The sequence below is a fragment of the Orbicella franksi genome, chromosome 9, assembly GCF_964199315.1.
Source record: "Orbicella franksi chromosome 9, jaOrbFran1.1, whole genome shotgun sequence".
In the NCBI taxonomy this organism is placed as follows: domain Eukaryota; kingdom Metazoa; phylum Cnidaria; class Anthozoa; order Scleractinia; family Merulinidae; genus Orbicella; species Orbicella franksi.
In genome coordinates this window covers 26,810,683-26,827,536 of record NC_138153.1, presented here as the reverse complement: position 1 = coordinate 26,827,536, position 16,854 = coordinate 26,810,683, and the positions used below count along the sequence as shown (strand labels likewise).

The 16,854-nt window shown below is 40.0% G+C and overlaps 1 protein-coding gene and 1 pseudogene across 13 annotated transcripts in view; one reads left to right on the top strand and one right to left on the bottom strand.

Annotated features, from left to right (window-relative positions):
- The window catches only part of LOC145498178 (neuroepithelial cell-transforming gene 1 protein-like), a 73,083-nt gene extending 69,090 nt beyond the window's left edge, over window positions 1-3,993 (top strand). For 11 of the 12 annotated variants that reach the window (XM_081478068.1, XM_081478067.1, XM_081478075.1 and 8 more), the window contains 3 exons: window positions 93-182; window positions 1,491-1,587; window positions 1,885-3,992. In XM_081478068.1, coding sequence (XP_081334194.1) covers window positions 93-182; window positions 1,491-1,587; window positions 1,885-2,033 — 336 coding nt within the window. In that variant the 3' untranslated portion in view covers window positions 2,034-3,992. Of the gene's footprint in view, window positions 1-92; window positions 183-1,490; window positions 1,588-1,884 lie in introns of all 12 variants that reach the window. The other variant, XM_081478064.1, reaches the window with a different exon arrangement.
- Window positions 3,994-5,680: 1,687 nt separating this feature from the next.
- LOC145498173 (uncharacterized) lies at window positions 5,681-14,558 on the bottom strand (annotated as a pseudogene). Its single transcript, XR_014050787.1, has 3 exons — window positions 13,797-14,558; window positions 9,733-10,625; window positions 5,681-8,550 (listed from the first exon to the last, which is right to left on the bottom strand). The product of XR_014050787.1 is annotated as an uncharacterized LOC145498173 (transcript).
- Between the last annotated feature and the right edge of the window lie 2,296 nt (window positions 14,559-16,854).

The following is a 16,854-nucleotide window of genomic DNA, read 5'->3' as shown; positions in this document are numbered from 1 at the left end:
TTGCTTAGCCTTGTTGTAACTTTGCTGGGTGTATTAATATCTCCCTCCCTCTCTGTTACACCAATGGTTGTAATTCTCTCTTTTTGAAACAGAAACTCCAAGTGTTCTTGTCCGAGACAGTTTTCCTTCTTACTCGTCCAGCCACAAGACAAGACAGAGCAAGTTATCAAGTCTTCACTCAGGTCGGTTAGATATTATTAGCTCACTGGCTGCATTAAAATGCAAAGCAATGAGTGTGGTAAAACCAAAACCAAAGTAATCACTCTGGCCAATCACAAAGAACACAGACAATCTAATGAACCAATCAAAATCCGAAGTAAACACGTGTAGCTGACACACAGCGCGGGAAAACGTGTGCCAACGAGTCACGATTGATTTTTGTTTTCACAGACTTGCTAAAGAAAGAACGAGACCAATTTTCCAAAATACGGACCGAACAAGCCTGTGCAATAAATTATTTATTATAATGGCTCTTAAAACTCTGCTGAGAAATATTTATACGCCCGCGATTCATTCTCGGTAAACGTGTGCGCTAAAGTTAAACATTTATTTAGGTTTTTCTGGTCGCATCTTGGAAATTAAACTCAAATTGTGTACAAAATATGAAGGGAATTCATGTCTACTTGACGGCAACTATTTTCTTTTGTCTAATGTTTTGAAAAAGCAGTTCGGTCCGTATTACAAACTTCGGACCTCTCAGCAAAAAAAAATCAGAATTATCGTTTTCATTTTGGACCAGTTTGTCCTATTTATTTTTACATCCTGTGCGGCCGAGTTTCTTCGCCGTTTTCGAACGCAGTACATGGAACAGTCATCTTCGAAGCCGTTATTTGTGTCTTCAAAGTCACTTTTCTTAGGATTATGCGTTGACTGACTTCCTTCGTAACAGTCGGTTTTAAATTTTTTTATTCCGTCTAGCGACTCTAGCGTCTCGAGTTTTCACTTGCCTCCCAGGAAACGAAGAAATTGCATGCCCTGTGTTTTATCTAGATGTACTTCCGAGTTTGAAATTGGTAAACATGCTGTGAGAGAACCCTAGATGGCGAGCAGTCTCTCTTTTGCTCGAAAATCCGTGGGGAAGAACACAATACAAGTGAGCGTGCGAGCGTGACTGGGAACGTGACATGCGCGCGACAAGTGACGAAGCCACAAGCCGCAAGTAGCGCGCGCGTCGGAAGACGCGACGCACTGCTTGTGGGTCGCGGCTTCGCATATAGCTCGCACGCTCACAACACACCGCTCGCTTGTGTGTTATGTTCTTCTTTGCGTTTTTCCCCGCGGATTTTTCGAGCAAGAGAGAGACTGCTCGCAGTCTAAGAAAATCCAATAAGTATTTCGCACTCTTTTCTTTCCTCCCAGACCTCCATGCGCAATTCACGAGAAACGCGAAAACCGCGAAAATTTCTTGCACGTTTCGAGGAAACACATTTTGCTGCTCACTCGTTCATTTCGCTGACTTATTTGTTAACATGATCCTTTGTCATCACCAGCCAATCCCAGTCGAGAATTTGTTGGTTGAGGATCTGTCTGACGGTGACTCCAGAATGGGCGGTTCATTCAAGACCGCGATATCAAGACTCGGTACAGGTGAATAGAATACTCTTTGCTCAATTGTAAAGTCACGTAACTGGGAAAAGCCGATTTTCAAGGATGGTCTCAAGGATGTATCGTTGCAATACAGGCGCGGCATTGTGTCGTGTTCTTGTTAAAGGAGCTAGGTCACGCTTTTCGCATCTGCGATATCAATATATGTCACGACACCAATCAGGGAATGTTGTCTTGTTGTATCTCTCTTATCTGACCTAACGTCAAAAGAAACATAACACAATCCGACTTATCAACTTGAAAGTAAATAATTTGTTACCGATCCTTTTGTCCCAACAGCTAAGCACGTTTTCAGGGTATCAAGTACAGAGACAGAATATGGCCAATCTCACACACTACAAGCCTCCACTGAGCAGGACAAAAAACAGTGGCTAAATGCAATACGAAGCGTTATACCCCACCCCGAAAACTATAAGACCTACCTATGATGTCACGCATGCTCTCCAACGTCACGCTGCACCTCGGGTTCGGATAGGAGCGTTGAGACAAACCTTAATGCACAGCAGAGTCGACTTTGTCCTGAAGAAATTGCGTGGGGAGTGTACGAAGTCACGAAGTGTCCTCGTGGAAACGTTTTGCATTTAGTTGGGACTGACACAGACTTTTAGTATACCAAATGAACTTTGTCCGGTCCGCCACCCCCCGGGGATCCTGGATAAAAATTAATGATGAACTTTGACCTCCCAGAAGCGATCAGTTCCCAAATCCAGCCAGGCACAGTTTATGGAAATGAGAAAATTGGTCATGTCGGAAAAGAAATTGTTGATTATAACTGAATTATTCCAAGGGCAAGAACTTATTGCATCGCAGTGTTTTGAAACTCAGTTATTAAATTCGTTACTTCAGTCCTTTTACAAGGAAAACATTGCGGAATACCATTCTTCAAGCGTACTTATTATAGAGTGGGGTGCCGAGGCTGAATAAGGTTTGTGAGAGCAGCCGGATTCTTCCAGTTGCAGCGTAATATGGATAAAAGATAACCACAAAACAAAAACAAAGACAATAAAAACACAAGGGTTGTTTTCTCAGTTTGAATACTTTTGTAACGTTCTTGCACACGCGGTGACAGACCCCGGTAGCTAACCAAATCTCCATTCCAATTTATAGCGAGCTGTACATTACAATTGTAAATGTTTGTTGTAATATTTACTTTAAAAATAGTGATTTTCTAATAACTGTTGTAAAGCTTTTAAATTCAAAATTATTACAACGGATCACAGCGCCTGCAAATATTGAACCAGCCAATCGGAACTCGGCAATCACCGAAAAGCGCGGGAAAGTCGGGAGCAGTCGGTGACGAGAGTGGGAAAAGTCACGTAAACTCATTCACTGAGTTTTCAACGCACCTGATTGGCTTTGAGAATATAGTCTCTGTTCTGATTGGTTAGGGGCCGTTGCATAAATTGCATGGAGTGTTTTTAACCAATTACAGTCAAACGAAAATCTGTCCAGGAGACAAATTTAATACGTAATAATGCTTTTAGACTGATGTGCAGTCGTCTTGAGCAATACTAGTGGAAATATCCTAAGAGAAATATTTTATAGTTGACAAGCAATAATATATCGCATTTATAATGCAGTGAATAAAATGATAGCAATTTTCTGTAAATTAGTAATTGGAGTGTTGACTAGTATCTACATTACTTAATTTCTGTGTACAATGCTCTTTCTAAAGGCTGGTTTTCACTATCACATTAGACTACAGGCAATTTGTTTTTCTCTTGAAATTCAGCAGTGATTATAAGGCGACACGCTCTAGTCTCACAGGGATGAGACGAAACTGATAAACACCTGTCTTAGAGACCTAAGGCCGAGTCCACATTTCGCCGGAGGAATTTGAAAACACGGTATCGGTTAGGCCTACTGTCCACACTAATCTGTCCCGGAAACGGAGCTTTTCGAAAACGCTCTTCAAACCGGGGAAAATTTGAAAACGTCGGCTTTTCGTTTTAGTGTGGGCATGAAACATCTTAAAATGGAGCTTTTCGAAAACGATGGCGTCACGATAATCGCGTGATTTCTCTGCCCGAGTTTTCAACAAACACAAAAACAAAATGAGCGGTGATAAATGCGTTTTCAAATTTCTCCGGCGTAGTGTGGACTGAAAGCATTTGATGCGTTTTGAGAGTGAAAACGCCGGTTTCCAATTTCTCCGGCGTGGTGTGCACGGGGCGTAAGAGAAGAAACTGGGTGCCAGCAGCCTACTAGCACATACGCAAAGGCAGTAAGATGTTGATAATCACAGTGTTGCCACAGGTCAGGAAATGGTCAGGGGAAAAAATTCTTCAGGTCGGGGAAAAGTCAGGGAATTTTTATCGAGTGAGGAAAATTGACATTTTGAAAAAGGGAAAATTTAATTTAACACGGTTAATTTTCTACATTAAAGTCAGGGAAATGTGGCAGCAATGTAATTAGAGCCTTTTGTCAGGAAACTTTCCAGACTAATGGCAATTACAGCACCGTACTTCACCTGCGTATGTTCTTTCTGGTTACGCGCTAGTGAAAACTAGCCACTATTCAGAGCAGTGCAAAAGGCCCTTAACACTGAGGTTAAAGATGCATTGTTAATGAAATGTTACTTCTTTTTCAACAAGACCTTTAGATCTTTTACCTTCGTAGGGTAAAATCAATATCCTTTAATCATTTTGAAAGCACAATACTCAAATCAACACGATGCTTTAACTTACATAAAATGCTAATACTTCTTTTGATGTTTTTAGCTATAAATTCTACTTGAGTTTTCCAGTTTAAGTGTGAATCAATTAGTATGTCCGCGGTGTTTTACATCGATTACAAGCCCTGAGAAAAGTCGAAATTGAACAAGTGTAAAATTACGATAATTTCAGTTGATCATATCGATGAAGTAATGTTAACGTTTGATATCATGTTTAACCCTTTAAACTGCACTTAAATTTGTTGGTGTTTGATTGAAACATCTTCGCCGGAAGTCTTCGTAAATCCGGTAATCTTCGGGAAATACTCGGGAACGTTCGAGTGGCCTTCGGATAACTTTTGGAGACTCTTTGGAAGTCTTCGGAAAGTAGTCGAGAAACTTTGGAGAATCGTAAAACACGTCGTTATCATAATACAAGGTCGCTTGTAAATGTGGAATTTCTCTTCTCGTGTTCAACTTTATATCTCACTTGTTAGCTGGGCTCACTCGCGAGATATCGCGTTCAACACTCGAAGATAAATTCCATATCTACGCTCGCCCATGCCTTATTCCTTATTTATCAAACACTAATGAATCCTAAATCATAATCAGCAATATACAAGTAGTGACATGACCAGTTTCCATAGAAACAATCCGACCTAAAAAAGACATCCTCAATTTTAACTTTCAGTACTTTCCGCACAAAAGCGAGTGTTTTCGTGTTCCTATTATATTTCTTATGAAGACTAAGAAAAGACCGGTTTGAATAAGTTCTGGGTATAATTTTTTTTATAACAAACTGTTCTGGCTTCTTAAAATTCTCGCCAATTTCACCTGATTAACCATTTCTTTGTCTTTGCTGACTAGAAAAAGTGAGAGAGTGCTTTTTATCAGAAGGAATTTACCGTTATCTAACTAGTCAGGCAAATATATTTTTAAAGAACTTTTTTGTTTATAAGAAGTTTCTAGCTAACCCTAGGATACACAAGGTGAACATCTAACGTTAACGACTTAAAACATGAAAGCGAACTGGAATAACAAGAACAAAATCTGCAGTGTCGAGTGGGCTTTAAAAGCTTCTGAACAAACTGCAATGACGTATATAAAACAAAAGAACTCCTAATGGGGATTTAGGACTTAAGACTGAATCTGAATACAAGCCAATAGGCTTCAGATCGGCCGGCCTAATATCTAAATGATTTTTGCTTTTGAGATTTCAAAGGCATATTTACGAGTCTTAAAAGTAAACAAAATGTTATTTTCTGTAACTTTCCGCAATATCTGACTGATTCCTAGAGTTAACGTGAACAGGCACATTTTGATCAAGCGACCACCAGCTTCAATTCAAACTCGAAAGAGGCTTGGATAGAAACAAATAAGTGACCTGGTAGTTTGGGTTACGCCACAAGATGATTAAGGGGAAAGGAAAGAAGAAGGAAAATTTTTTACGCCTTCTTCCTCACCACCCACTATTCCTAAGCCAACATATATGGCGGCTAACCTACTCGACCGCAAGTCACTACCGATACCTCACGAGTACACCGTGCACGCAGAAAACAGCTGCTCTGTGGACTAGGAAAAAAAAAACAGTTACATTCTTAATCGGGGATGGTTGACAGAATTAGAAAGAGCCTTGATGAGCCACACTGATCTGTAGCTGTCAGCGGTCTTTGGATGTTCTTCACCAAACAATTTAATTCTGATATCAAGAGCACGCTTGGCTGACTCAAGGGCGGCGGTGTAATCACTCAGGGAATGCTGTGTAACTCCTACTGAATGGTAGCTGTCAGCGGTGTTGGGATGTTCTTCACCAAACAATTTAATTCTGATATCAAGAGCACGCTTGGCTGACTCAAGGGCGGCGGTGTAATCACTCAGGGAATGCTGTGTAACTCCTAGTTGATGGTAGCTGTCAGCGGTGTTGGGATGTTCTTCAACAAACAATTTAATTCTGATATCAAGAGCACGCTTGGCTGACTCAAGGGCGGCGGTGTAATCACTCAGGGAATGCTGTGTAACTCCTACTGAATGGTAGCTGTCAGCGGTGTTGGGATGTTCTTCACCAAACAATTTAATTCTGATATCAAGAGCACGTGTGTACGACGTAATAGCTTCTGTGTAGTTGCTTCTATGGTATTGAATGTCGCCTAGGTCACAACAGTTCTGAGCTAGTGCCTCCTCGTGCTGTTCTTGAATTTCTCTGTTGTTTCTTTCCCTTTCAACGCTTTGTTGCAGTGCTTTTTGATGAAAGCTAATCCTTTCCTCTGTAAGCGTTAAAGCGTCTCTGTCCCTACCAAGTAACTCGAGCACACCAACGACATTGCGATGAAAGTTGTACCAACCAGTTTTAGTGTTGTTGAGTGTTGATTTACAGTCGTTTAGTATGGTAAGCAACACGTTCCCAAACATTTGATTGGTGTCTGAGGTAGAGAAGATTTTTACTGCTTTGCTCACAAGAAGGATAATGTTAACTTTCAGAGGCTGGTTTACCGAAGGGTTTGCTTTGTTTGTCGGAATGATGCAGTGTTCACCAACTTTCTTTATTGCTGGCTCTGGCATAGGTATCACCAGTAAACAATTGTCGCTGGCATCTCTGCATTCCTTTAGTGCTTTTAGATAAAAGTTGGATGAGCTCACGGAATCATTTTTGCTTTGGTAATAGATTGCAAAAATTTGAAAAATAATAAGCTTCAAAATGATGTGCTCCGGACTTGTGTTCATAGAAGAAAGTGCTTCTTCTAAAACTTTCACTCCATCCTCTGTCTTTCCGATAACAAGCTGATGGAGTCCATAGTAGCACAAGTGTTTTCCTTTCTCTCCATCACAATGGGAAGAAGTTGGCTCTTGAACAGCCTCAGACACAGAAAGCAACTTCTTTGTGTTTCCTCTTGCGCCCCAGGTCACCTGACCAAACGCCTTGGAATTAAGCAGGCGCCGGTAGAAAACATGTTTCCCTGTCTGATGAGCCGCCATTATTGCTGAATCGAGAATTTTATAAAACGTAGATCCGTCATTCCAAAAGAGAGTGTCAAGAAACAGCTCTGCTTTCGCCAAAACATCGAAAACTCTGTCGGCTGTTTTTGAATCCAAACAACCATCAATTAGACTTTGAACAATGTTTTCTTTCACTTCATAGAACTCAATGAACGCAGACATGGAATGTCCGGAAAGGAAATTCTCATTTAGTTCATCGAACAGGGCAATGTAAAATGCACGGAAGCGAGATTTTGAGTTTAGAACTGTTTCTTTCATGTCAGCTTGTCCCTTTTCTCTTGCAAACGACTGAATTAGTTAATGCATAGAAAATTTGCTTAATTCTGAAGAACAATCAATGAGAGATTTTCTCTGAAGTCTTCGCAACACCTTCTCTGCCTCGGTTGTTCTGGTTATCCCCAAAACAGCTGCGGAAATCTTTAAATCAAAATGCGCAGGAAGAATACACAAAGATACCAGTGCCTCTTGGTCTTGTGTAGAAAGTCTCTGGAAAGACGACTCGAAAAGAGATCTCAATCTCGAATTGCTTGGGTAATCTGGGTTGTCCAACATTTCTACAATGTTTTCTGTAGACTCTATGGATTCAAGATACTGACTTGACGGAGTAAAATCTTCAGAAATGGAGGAACACAGTAATTTTATGGCTAAGGGAACCTGCCCACAGATTTGTGAAACTTTTGTCAAATCAGAAGAGCTTGCTTCTGGGAGAAATTTTCCAGCTAGGGTTTGACATGATAGTTTGTCTAGCTCTCTTATTCTGACAGACTTGTATCCCTGAAAATGTAAATTCAAATAAGAGAACGACTCTCTTGTGGTTAAAAGAAAGTTGACCTTGTCACTACGATTGAGGATTTCTTCGATGAGGTTAAAAACCTCCTCCTTTACGTTTGGCACACCACATTCAAACAGGTCATCGGCATTATCCAGGATTATAACACAGCGATCCGATAGTCTGTCAAAAATAAAGCAAAGCTCATCGTCAGCTGATAAATCCTGCAACTTACTAGTTTCAAGTGTCCCAGCCTGTCGGAACAGACTAAGACATTTGGACGTTAAATCGCTTTTTGACTTGAGCCCACGTAATGAGAGAAAGTAGACGGGCAGCTCACGTGCTTGAAGCTGGTGACCCACTACGATGGCAACGGACGTTTTTCCGAACCCTGGCGAACCCCAGACAGAGACGAGTCGGGTGGATTCGGAAGTCATGTGACCAACAATTTCGTCACATTCTTCGTCACGGCCAATGAAGTAGGGAACTTTTTGAGGCAGATTTGATCTCGGTAGAAATGTTTTAAGTCCTGTAAATTAATTAACCAACAAATAATAATTAAATGAACGAACGAACGAACGAACGGGAAGATGGATGGATGGATGGATGGATGGATGGATGAATATGTGCACTGGAGGATAGTAAAACATTGCTATTCAAGAGATAGAATATACCAAAACAAATATTATATAACATGCTTTTTCTTTAGGCCAAACTTTTTCGGAGGCTAGTTATTGCTATTGCGGGATTAGAAAAACCATTTATTGTTTATTCTTTTTGTTTTAAGTCGATTTTTTTTTCTCACCAATTTTTATGAAGGAGGCAGCAAATGTCTTGCGCAAGTCAATGTTGATATTTTCTGAAACACTTCAAAGTTTTCGTTAATCCTGGACTAGCTTAGCCCTTTTCAAACAGTGGGGAGGGGGAACTTTTGAGGGCATCACCAGCTTTGGCCGCTCGTAACTTTAAAAGCATTGACGTAACGAAGTCCTAAAATTTTTTTTGGGGACAAATTGGTATGACTTATCATCGCTCAAGGATCTTGTTTTTTGAATTGTCCTATTTTAAATGATAATAACTTGAAATATTTCTTGCACTAGGGTTTTTCTAGATATTGACTACATGCGTTTGAGCTAGTTTTAGTGGTTTTCTAAAGCTTTTAAAATAAACATCAGAAATCCAACATGGCGTCTGTTCAGAGATACTGACGCATTTCTTTGTCGTATGACGTCATAGTTCCATGTTGTGGACTTCAAAGGAAAAAGCTTGAACGAGCAATAAATCTTAAGGTTTAAGTGTGATACCTCTAATGTTATAGAGTGCAGGCTGAAGGAGGATCCAGGATCCGTGAGACCACAAAACTCCGTCTGAATATTGTTAGTCCTCTTTTAATTGACCGGCCCATTTCGTTTCAGAGGTTTGATAATGCGAGCAATGTTCGATTGATAAGTCACTCTCATGTTGAGATTTCTTTTCCACTGACCATAAAGACAGGTGAAACAATATAATTTTAGTTTCACTACTACATTACGAAAAATTTTTTTCTTATACCTAGGTAGTCGATGGTAACTCACCGAAACGGGAAAAATTAAGGGTAGCGTCCTATTTTAGCGTGCCTCTACTTACAAGTCCTCTTTTATGGTAGGCACCTATCGAAGTTTATCAAAGGATTATAACTTGAAATAAAAACTCTGGAGTGCTGCTTATTTACCTGGTCGCTCAGTCTTGAGAAGCTCTTTAATCTCGGCGATTCCTTCACTCGCCATTGCTTGGTTTGCAGTTGCCTTTTCAATGGTCTTTCTCAGCTCTATGGAGTCTTCTTGTCGTTCCTGTCTCGACTGAGCAAAATCTGACCTCATACCCATTAGTTCATCCTCCACATTTTCCTTGAGAAATGTGTTTTCTGCTTGCAACTCCTTTGTGATGTCATCTTTTAACTTGCAAACTTTTTCGGTGGGAAAGTCCGACTCGGTCAAACTTCCAACGGCATCAATAGGGTCAGTCGTGACTCCAAGAGCTTTGATGGCGTCTTTGGTGTGTTGAATGTATTGATCAAATGTCTTTTTGTCAATCTCGGTGCTGAATGAGTGACAACATGCATTTCTCAAGAGTCGCAGCTGATCAATCGCCATTGCAAAGGTTTCAGCGTTATTTCCGCCCGGGCTGACCACGGAAGAATGAAAGGTTCCATGAAGCGGTTTACGGTGCTTCAAGTACAAATCACTGAGTGTCCTGTGATGACCTGTTGTGTCTGGTAGAGTGAAGGACTTCGCATAGATTGTGGCCTGGAACAAGGTGGTACAATCCCATTCCTCATAGGAGAAGTGTGTTGGTACTTTGGTCTTACCACCCTCGGTAGCATGGAACATGTTTCGCACAGCAATGGAGTCATCCCACGGCTGGTAACCAGGGAGATGTGCAAAGGTATTGTCCCACATGTGTTTAAAGGTCTGGCGTAGCACCTTGGGGAACTCATTCAGGACAACAAAAGCAAACTTGAAATAGTTTAACTGTTCGTTCGTAAACGGCTGTAGAGCCATTACTGACAGCAATAAACTAATCCCAGTGAAAAGAGGTTATATTGCCAGGACGACAATACTGTCCCTGTTAAAAGAACAACAGAGAACAGTTGTTATTGAATAGTGGCCTTGGTGGCGGTTGAAAAATCAAAAAATTAAGACGATATCCGATAGGAAATCGAGTAATTTCCATTTTTAATGGACAAAACCTGGTACCATAGTAACTTAAAGTATGTTACAGTCCTTTTTGCGTTTTCTAAAAGCTAAAGATATAAACAGTTGTCTGAGACAACACCAAATACAATTTCCGATGTGAACTCGAGAAAATAAATTTCAAAGTTCAAAGAAATTGTGCAAACACAGGTAAGATTTCATCATCAGTTTCATTTCAATAGTAGTTTCGACAGTAAATTCATATGAACTTTAAAATTTGTTTTCGACATTTGGTGTTGATTAATTAGTAGAAATGCTTTCTTTTGAGAAGATGGCACAGTTTGCAATACAATGTAAATAATCTCGGTACAAAGTTTTTGTCCGCTTGTTACTCGAACTTGTGGTGGATTCTTTCTTAAACTTATACAAAATCAAACTCGGGTAAAACGCTCTTTGAAATCATGGATGGATGGTTCTTTTGGAAAAATCACAAAGTGTGACCACAATAGCTCGAATGCTGTTTTCATAAGAAAAGATTCAAATCAGCGTGGGGCCCCAGGCTAAATGCATGTAGGAGTACCAAAGTTCTTAGTTCTATACAAATTTCTAAAATTGCTTTTCAGTCCTGACAAGATTGTTCCAGCAAAATATAAACAAAGCTCTGTCTTTTACCATGCAACATAATTACAATACAGTACCCTTAATTAATGGCGTTTCGAAACACCAGCAACTGTCATAACTTTATGCATAACAAAGACATCTAAAATCGTCGGTTTCAGTATCGCGTTAATTGCAGATAATTCAAAATAAAAAGCATCAAAAAGAGCTTAGACTTCTTAACATTATTGCAGAAGATAATGGATCGATTTTAAGGACGGTGCCTACTTTTGTAAGTGCGCACACGTTCTGCACATCACGCAAGGCAAGGTTTAAGTGGCGCGCGCGCTGGTGGCAATTGACGAATCATCTATGTTACCAAGTACACGACTAAAATGAAAGCGAAACTTTTCTGCTGTGACCAAATCAAGTTTTATGAACCTGTACCTAAACGAGGAACACGGTCGGTCATCGGAGAGATTTTCGCGCCTTTATTATACAGACTGAATTACCTCGCCGATAATCATCGGCGAGAAAGTGGCTCTATATGTGTTAATGTATATTTTGCATATTAACGTAATTTTCACATATTGAGAAAATGCCGTAATTTTTGTCGCTCTGTATATTGAAAGAATCACATAATATGTGCAGCCGAATTCCACTGGACAAGAAACTTTTAGATCCTTATTTTTAAATGAAACTAAAAAAAGGACTTTGAAGCGATCGTTTTTTCTCTCGAAAGCCACTCGAAATCGAAAGTTTGTTGAAGTGCAGTTTGTGACTGACAGCTGTTGTCCCGTTATCCAACAAATTATTTGGACAGTTCTAGCAAGGATTGTGATTGGCTTATTTTAGCATGCTTCATCAGAAAACAGATGCACGCTGACGTGGGGAAATAAATGGATTCTTTATCATAAAACAAATAAAGACGCCTTGACTGTGCTCTGTTCTGTTGTAAAGCACGCAGGAAGCGGCAGAGCACGAAAGAAGTATAGGGAAAGACACAAGACGTAGTCCAGTGTTTCTCCCTAGCTCCTTCTGTTGTGCTCTATCGCTTCCTACCTGCTTTACAACAGAACAGAGCACAGTCGAGGCTTCTTCATTTGTGAAACAAATTTCTTAAATTATTGTTCAGTCTTCACAAGATTTTTCTAGTCCTTGATCTAGTGTTGCAAGTAAGTTTATTAATTATTGCAAATTTGTAAATAAAGTGTGGTTAAAAGAAAATTTATTGATCGTTATGGAGGTCTCGTGTTTGCAGATTGCTTCCTTTTCTTTGGACTAAGGCGTCATGAGATTTACGACTTCTCCAAAAACAAAAGAAAGAAAAAATAAAGTCGACTGATCCGTCATTTTTCACCCTTCTCCAGAAAGTATCATGTTGAGTTTCGCCACCCTCCCCCCTCCCTGCTCCCCCCACTCCTAACCCCGTCCTCTTACCATTCAGCCTTGTATGGGACTCTTCACAATAGCAGGTGAAATAAATTTTGATCTCTTTCATGCTTAATTATACCGGGAGGAAAATCTCAGATTTTTTCCGTGTCCTTCTCTAATCCTAAACCTGTGATTAGCTTTTGATTACAAACAAAGCCTTCTGCTCAGACAGAATAAAGAAAAAAGTTAGTTTCACCAAGACAACAAGTTTTCTGCAGAAGAATGTTTTTGTTCAGCCACACATTAATAATTCGTTGCTTTCTAATCGTTTTGTGGTTCTTCGTGGAAAATTCAAGCTCATCTTAGTTCACTCTTCCCCGCAAAAAACTCAAAGCTCTGTCTTTACTCTACAACACGATTTTCATAGCATTTCGCAAGACCAGCCACTGTCATAACTTTATGCATAACAACTGACATCTAAAATTAGCTTACGAGTTAGATATTTGCATCGCATGATAGCTGACTAGGGCGCAACCCGAATCAACTATCACGCATAGAAATCGAGAGCGAATAATCTCATTGTTTCAGTATAAATCAACTTGTCGTTTAAAACCTTATCTAAATCCTCTTCACGTACACTTCGAAAGTGCAAAGATGTTACCGCCATTTTGTTCTGAACAACCGCTTCTAAGCTAACACAAGCCTTGTAGCTTTAATTCTTACCGTGTTAAAATAAAGGATTTATGTTTATATTTATTCACTATCTACAGTAGAATAAGAGAACGGCATTCGTGATAGAACGTGAGTAGATTTATACTAAAAACTGTTAGCTCTTATCATGATCACCTGTCTTATGCTTGATTGTGTTTATAGCCAGCGAATTCTATTATTCTGCTGTTATCGAGCGAAGCAAACTTGAATGACTGCGATTAAGTTTGAATAAAATTGCTCAGTATTAAGATCTAATAAATCGAACCTTTCATATTGTCTGATCAGATTGAACCCTTGGGAGAGAGAAAGCATACATTGCAATAGGTTTTAGCCACTAAATTAAGCGAGAGAAAAACTCTAGTCTGATTCCGCTTCGAAAACCTTGTAAACAGAAGTTTATATGTACAACACTCTCACTTACCCTCTAGGCTCCTTTAGTATTCTGGATATTTCGAGGATATTCCTTGAAGAAACAAGAACTCTGTTCACGACTGCGGTAAAACGAGACAATTTACCGAACATTAAAAGGAAGTCTGTTGAATATTCTGAAGCCTATTTCGCCAGTCTCTTTCCGCGTCGATCTGTGAATTTTAATGATCCCGTAGCATGTTGCAAGCCTAACACATCCCAGAATACAAAAATTATAATGGTGAAAAAATCATTCTCAGTCGTAACCTGAATGAGGCAGGAAGGATCCACAAGACTACGTCTCGGTTACGTGATAAAGCGCAGATGATACTGGCTTTCTATGATATGTAAAGTCGGTCAAAAATAAAGATGTCATCGGCCAAGAAAAGAAAATACCCTTCAGTGCTGAATAGCATGCAACGAAAACTAGACATGACGTCAAAATTGGCGTTAAAAAAAAACAAACAAACAAAAACAAGTTCCATGAAAACAAATTAAGTGTTGTCAATCCCGTTCAACTTGATTTCTTTCTTGCTCTGTAAGTCGATCATTACCCTGTAATACTGACGTCTCTTTTCCCACCTCGATCAATAATGTTGAATGCGAATCTAGGTCTAAACGACAGAGGTTTTAACTCGTTCCGTGTTTCCGGCCCCGTCGATCGTAGCGTGATCATTAATTGTTTCGCGTCAATAAGTTTTTTTCTCTAGCCTATCTCGAAAGATTTCTTAGTTAAATACTGCTACTAACAGCCACGTTAATGCAGATTCTACAGTAAAAAACTATTTAACGGTCGCGATACAAAATCGGCTTACAAATGTTGCCGTATTGCACTTCATTTTAATACTGTCGAATTGCAGCACGATCCACACATCTTTTAAATTAACCGTCATATAAAGATATTAAATGTAAATGTTTTTTTTTTACTAAATTTCCGAACTAGTAGCAGACAAGAAATAACTTTGAGATAAAAACACACAGTTTTAAATTTGCAAAACATGCTTCGATCTTCAGTTGCAAATGCAAATGAACCGCTAGTCTGTGTGATATAAAAGCGAACTTTTATAGAACATATGAATACTAAATAACAACATGAATATGAAGCACTAGAAAATACAATAGTTTTAATGTTCACGAACACGTGTAGCGGGATGTCGGTATGTCTCGCCGACATAACGGGCGCTACAGCCTGCGCAAGAAAATGCATAAATAACATGGGATCGTGACAATTTGGATATGGCATCTTTGGCACTAAATAAGTTCTTGATCTTGTATATGTGGGGAAAACACTAACTTGATGTCTACGTTCTTGTAACAGCGTTGGGTTAAGCGCTTGAGCATTGCTCGAGAAAATTATCCTTCCAAATTATCCCTTTATGACAGCTTTCTCTGTGTGTGTTCAACGCATGGGCTATCCATTGTAGTCAATATTTTCCTTTGTTCACGCAACGCGATCGACTGGCTCTCACGCCATTTTGAATCCCGGGTTTTGAATTGGCCGAATTCAAACTTGAAACTGATTCCACCTGAACTTTTCAAGTTTCGAAAGAAACGTTGCACATGGGCAATTCACGACATTGACCCTTAAAAGCGATGTGCAACAGATTTGACAGGTCAGTTCAGTAAGTCACGTACTAGTACCGTGGAATGCAGCGCAGAAAGCCTTAATGAGACTAAGCCTATACAGTCGACTCCCGATTACTCGAACCCTCCCTAACTCGAACCTCGTACTAAGTCGAACCGAAATCGATTTCCCCTGGATTTCCGTCATACATTTACTGTAATTTTACCCTCGGTAACTCGAACCCTCGATAACTCGAACCTGCCGCTAACTCGAAGCAATTTTCGTTTCCCTTCAGGTCATTTTCTGTATAATTTTACCCTCGATAACTCGAACCATGTCTGTCAGTACGTGACAAGTTAAAACAAACAGTGTACTGAAAGTGAAGAATGATCATCGCATTAAATTTTCCAATTTAAGCAATTGGAGAGAAAAAGCCTGAAAAAATCAGGGCTTCAACGGGATTCGAACCCGTGACCTCCGCGATACCGGTGCTATGCTCTACCAACTGAGCTATGAAGCCACACATTGGGAGCGAGGTCAATTAATTGAGTTCATATCTTCCTGTGAGGAGTGAAATGATGTGAAGTATATATGAAATAATTCATATTTGAACTGCGGTTGTAGATGAAAGCGAAGAATGATTATCGCAGTAAATTTTCCAATTTAAGCAATGGATAAGAAGAAGCCTGAAAAAATCAGGGCTTTAACGAGATTCTCACCCGTGATATTAACTTTCTGAATGAAATTTCTACCAAACAAATGGCCCCCACCCCTGCCCTTGTCGCTGCACAGTCTACACTCCTCTGCATAGTCAACTTCACTGTTACTTCCTGTGGAAACGTTTTGCCCTCTCTTTCTCTGCTTTCCCTATTGCCATTCACTCAATTAAAATGTGCCCGGTTGAGGGTATATATACTGTGACGCTCCTATAAATTCGCCTGCATTACACGCTACTGTCTTGGTCAATTTAAATGAAAAATTAAGACCACCCCTCCCCCATTTCACTGATGGAAATAATAGCGCGTTTTGGTTGTAGCGAGAGTTCAACATTGATTCGGGGGGAGGGGAGGGGAAATTTACTGGCTTAATTTACCGCCCTCATATTTTAGAAACATATTCTTCCTGTCGTCCAAGTATTTCACTAGAGATTACTTTTTATACACAAATTAAAATAGCACCCGAGCACTATAAGGCCTGGTTCACACTAGCGACATAAGACATAATGACGTAACGACCTACCAGGAGCCATAATCGGGGACGGAGACCGTAAGCTAGACTTTCTAAAAGTCCTTTCCAATAATTCTTCCCTGGCTTGTTGGTTTCGCCGTTGGAAAGGACTTTTCCCCCTTGGAGCGCGCCAAATTTACGGGTAGATTTTTCCACCGGCGACGTAACTACACATTAACCAATGAAAAAACATGTACTTTTACCGTACTGAGTATAGGTCATGACGTCGCGCGCGATCAACAACACAACTCGCAGAGCGAATGTCTGCTGAATACAAGTA